Here is a 3,900-nt window from a genome sequence, read left to right as displayed (position 1 = left end):
GCCCTTGTTTTAGTGGGTTACTTCCCTGTGGCCCCGCCCCTACCGCCGCGACACCTGGGTCCCGTCTAGTCCTCTGGACACACCCCCTTCACGTGGAGTCTTGAAAGTCCCGCCCCTCCTAGATATGCTTGCTTCCTATTGGCGGGCAGGGCGGTGGAGGCGGGGAAACTCCAAGTCGCCGCGCCCCTGACTCGGGCCCGGCCCCGCCCCGTCCTTCAGGCTCCTCTGTGGCCTCTGTCCTGGGGCGCTGGGTAGTCTGGCGCGGACCCAGGAGTTCCAGGTGCCCGACGAGGTGCTGGGGCTCATCTACGCGCAGACGGTGGTCTGGGTGGGGAGTGTTTTCTGCCCTTTGCTGCCCCTGCTTAACACGGTCAAGTTCCTGCCGCTTTTCTACCTGAGGAAGGTAAGAGGTAAGGGGGCACTCTTGGGTCTGAGGCAGGAGGTATTGGGGCCCACACTCCTGGGCCCTGGGCAAGGAAGATCCTGGGGGCCTGGATTACTAGGTCCTAAGAGAGGAGGTGGTTGGAGGACAGACTCCTGGATCTGAGAGAAGGAGGAGTCTAGGGCATTCTGACTTCTATGTGTGAGGATCCGGGGACTTAGACTCCGGGGTCCTAGATAAGGAAGGGGCTCAGACTCCTGGTTCGGGAAAAAGGAGAGGCAGGTAGGCCGGGCGCGGCGGCTCACGCCTGTAATCCCAGTACTTTGGGAGACTGAGGCGGGTTGATCACCTGAGGTCAGGAGTTTGAGACCAGCCTGGCTAACATGGCAAAACCCCGTCTCTACTAAAAATACAAAAAAAAATTTAGCCGGGCTTGGTGGCGAGCACCTGTAATCCCAGCTACTTGGGAGGCTGAGGCAGGGGAATTGCTTGAACCAGGGAGGTGAAGGTCGCAGTGAGCCTAGATGGCGCCACTGCACTCCAGCCTGGGCGACAGAGCGAGACTCTGTCTCAAAAACAGAAAACAAACAACAACAGCAAAACAAATTAGCCGGGAGTGGTGGTGCACACCTGTAATCCCAGCTACTCGGGAGGCTGAGACACGAGAATAGCTTGAACCTGGGAGGGGAGGCTGCAGTGAGCGCCACTGCACTCCCGCCTGGGCGGCAGAGCGACACTGTCTCAAAAAAATAAAAATAAAAAATAAAAAGAGGCACAGACTCTTGTGTTTCAGATCCCCTTTCTCCGTGCCTTACCCCCACCAGCTTACCCTTTTCTCCACCTGCTCTCCGGCTGCCCGCACCTTCCGGGCCTCCACGGCGAATTTCTTTTTCCCCTTCGTTCTTCTCCTGGGTCTGGCCATCTCCAGCGTTCCCCTGTAAGTGCATCTTCCTGTAAGTGCGAGAGGTTCCCGCCTCTCTCCCTCCCTCTCCCCACATTCAGTGTTCAGACTCCTGGCTCTACGTGAGCCCAGCCTGTCTTGACTTCAGGATCCCGCCTTCTAAGCTGTGTGGTCCATTCCGGGAGCAGTCGTCCATCTGGGCCCAGATCCCTGAGTCTACTTCCAGCCTCCCTGAGACCACCCAGAACTTCCTCTTCTTCCTGGGGACCCAGGCTTTTGGAGATCAGCCCCTTCTGCTGATCTCCAGGTGAGGTGGGCCAGACTTCTGGGTCTGGGTTTGAATGCGTGTTATCTGAGGGCCACCACCTGCGTCCAAGAGAGGAAAGGCTTGGGGGTGGGAGCAGGCAATGTACTGAGTCTGAGGGAGGAGGCCTAGGCTCCTGGACTGCTGGGTCCGAAGGAGGAGGTGGGCGGGATTTAGGACTCCTGGATCTCAAGGCGGAGGTGCTGGGGAACTGAACTCCTTGGGCCTGGACGAGGAGGGGCTTAGGGGTCCACATCCCTGACTTCGAAGAGCGTGTCAGGAGTGGCTTCCGTTCCTGTCTCCTCCAGCATCCTGATGGCGTACACTGTGGCTCGGGCTAACTCCTACGGACGCCTCATCTCTGAGCTCAAACGTCAGAGAGAGACGGTGAGCCAGGCGGGTCCCTGAGAGGGCCCCTGGGGAACATGGAAAGGGGTTGGGGAAGAGGGCTGTCACACCTCCACCTCTCTTTGCCCCAGGAGGCGCAGAATAAAGTCTTCCTGGCACCGCGCGCTGTGGCGCTAACCTCCACCAAACCGGCTCTTTGACCCCCGCAGCTCACGTCCCACTTTCAGACCCTAGGCCCATTGTAAGCCTAGGTCACAACATCTGTAAACTAGGAGAACTGGAGAAGACTCCACGCCCTTCCAGCTTTGGTATCTGGAGATTTCCACGGCCCCTCGCCGCCACGTCCCTGACTCTCGGGTGATCTTTCTTGTATTAATAAATACAGCCGAGGTTGCTGAGCGTGCTCTGAAATCTGTGTCCTGAGGCGGGGGCAGGGCTACCGCAGGGCAGGAGCCAATCGAACGTATGGGCATGTTTGTCGGTGCGCAGCGCTCTTCCGCAAGGAGACTTGACGGTCATGTCGACCAATGGACGGCCGCATCTGGTAGCATCAGGGGCGGGCCAACTTATGATTGGTTCAGATCTGTGATAAGAGGCGGTTGCTAGGGGACACCACGAGCCGAACGCCTAACATTCGCTGTGAAAAGGACGTCTCAGCCAATCACCTGTCGTTACAGGCCAGGTGGTCGTACCAACTAATTTGGAACCAATCTGTGGTGGAAGAAAGGACAAGAGGAAGGGGGGCATCCTCTCGCCAATCGAAAGCGCCAAGAGGCGGGCGTGCCAGTCCCTGGACAGCTACGACGCCATGAATATCTTGCCCAAGAAGAGCTGGCACGTCCGGAACAAGGACAATGTCGCCCGCGTGCGGTGTGACGAGGCCCAGGCCCAGGAGGAGGAGAAGGAGCGTGAGCGGAGGGTGCTGCTCGCTCAGCAAGAGGTAAGCTCGGAGGCCGGCCGGGCGGACCTCTGGAGCCCAGCGTGCACGCGCCGCGGTTGGGGGCCGAAAGCTGAGGCGTTGCACAGGCTCAGTGTGCCTCGTGTGAAATTCGGGACCAGGCGCCGATCCCGTTTTCGAGGACGTTGCCCTGCAAACCTTGTGCCTACTTCCACGAAACCTCCCTTGATCTCGCCTTTGTCTTAGTTTCCCCCTACTGATGTATTTCACATGGCTGGAACAGTGTCTAGCACAAAAGAGAAGCTTAAAAACATTTAATGAATACATGAGCGCTTGGACAGTTCAAGGAAATTCGGATCACTTTTTAGTTTGCCTGCACAGCCTATTTATTGAGCACCTATTGTATGCTAACTACATGCAGAGCGCCTGACTTGCGGAATCCCCAATAGGCACTGTTCGTTCTTAGAGGGGCACTGTCATCGCGTTGCACGAAGTGAGATGGCTTCAGTGAGGGAAAGGCACATTCAAAGAGAAGGGGACAGCCAGGCTCCACGCCATCGGGCAAGCCCTTTCCTGCACCGCCCCCTAGACACATACACACAAACATGGGCTTTCTGTATGGCTCCTTAAATCTGTTTGGTGTACACCCAACTTTCAGTTCCTTAGCTAGTCTGATCCTCCACAGTGGGTGGGAGGTAGTCTGGGTTTTTAGAATCTCAATAGGCTGCTGAGCACTGTTTGAAATCCGCGTCCTGAAGGCGGGGGACAGGGCTTCAGCAGTCGACTTGGGGTGGTGACTTGGAGCCATGGCTAGAATTCAGATTGTCTGGCCTAATGCAGTTTGGTCTACCTTTATGGTTACTTTAATTGTCTCACTTGAGGTTAGGAACCCCTTTGGTTTAGGCCAGGGACCTCCTCCCGGCCATCCTTGATGATCCGTGGTTTACTATTTGAAAGGCAGTTTACAAAAGGCAGGCGTTGCCTCATCTGCCTACCCTCACCCCCAGCTAGGACAGGTGCCTCTTTTAGGCATCTAGTGCTCCCTTTCTTATAAACCCAGCACCCTG

At 56.8% G+C, this 3,900-nt stretch overlaps 1 protein-coding gene across 1 annotated transcript in view; it reads left to right on the top strand.

The window, feature by feature from the left end:
* LOC105537083 (transmembrane channel-like protein 4) overlaps window positions 1-2,333 on the top strand; it is a gene marked incomplete at its 5' end in the record, with an annotated part of 22,363 nt that extends 20,030 nt beyond the window's left edge. The window contains 5 exons of the mRNA XM_011976556.1: window positions 220-403; window positions 1,207-1,319; window positions 1,411-1,590; window positions 1,896-1,974; window positions 2,067-2,333. Of these exons, the coding sequence (XP_011831946.1) occupies window positions 220-403; window positions 1,207-1,319; window positions 1,411-1,590; window positions 1,896-1,974; window positions 2,067-2,135 (625 nt within the window). The remainder of the gene's footprint in view (window positions 1-219; window positions 404-1,206; window positions 1,320-1,410; window positions 1,591-1,895; window positions 1,975-2,066) is intronic.
* Between the last annotated feature and the right edge of the window lie 1,567 nt (window positions 2,334-3,900).

The sequence above is a fragment of the Mandrillus leucophaeus genome, unplaced genomic scaffold (genome assembly GCF_000951045.1).
Source record: "Mandrillus leucophaeus isolate KB7577 unplaced genomic scaffold, Mleu.le_1.0 Scaffold1689, whole genome shotgun sequence".
In the NCBI taxonomy this organism is placed as follows: Eukaryota; Metazoa; Chordata; class Mammalia; order Primates; family Cercopithecidae; genus Mandrillus; species Mandrillus leucophaeus.
Note: the sequence above shows the minus strand (reverse complement) of the source record. Positions and strands in the feature narration are given on the sequence as shown.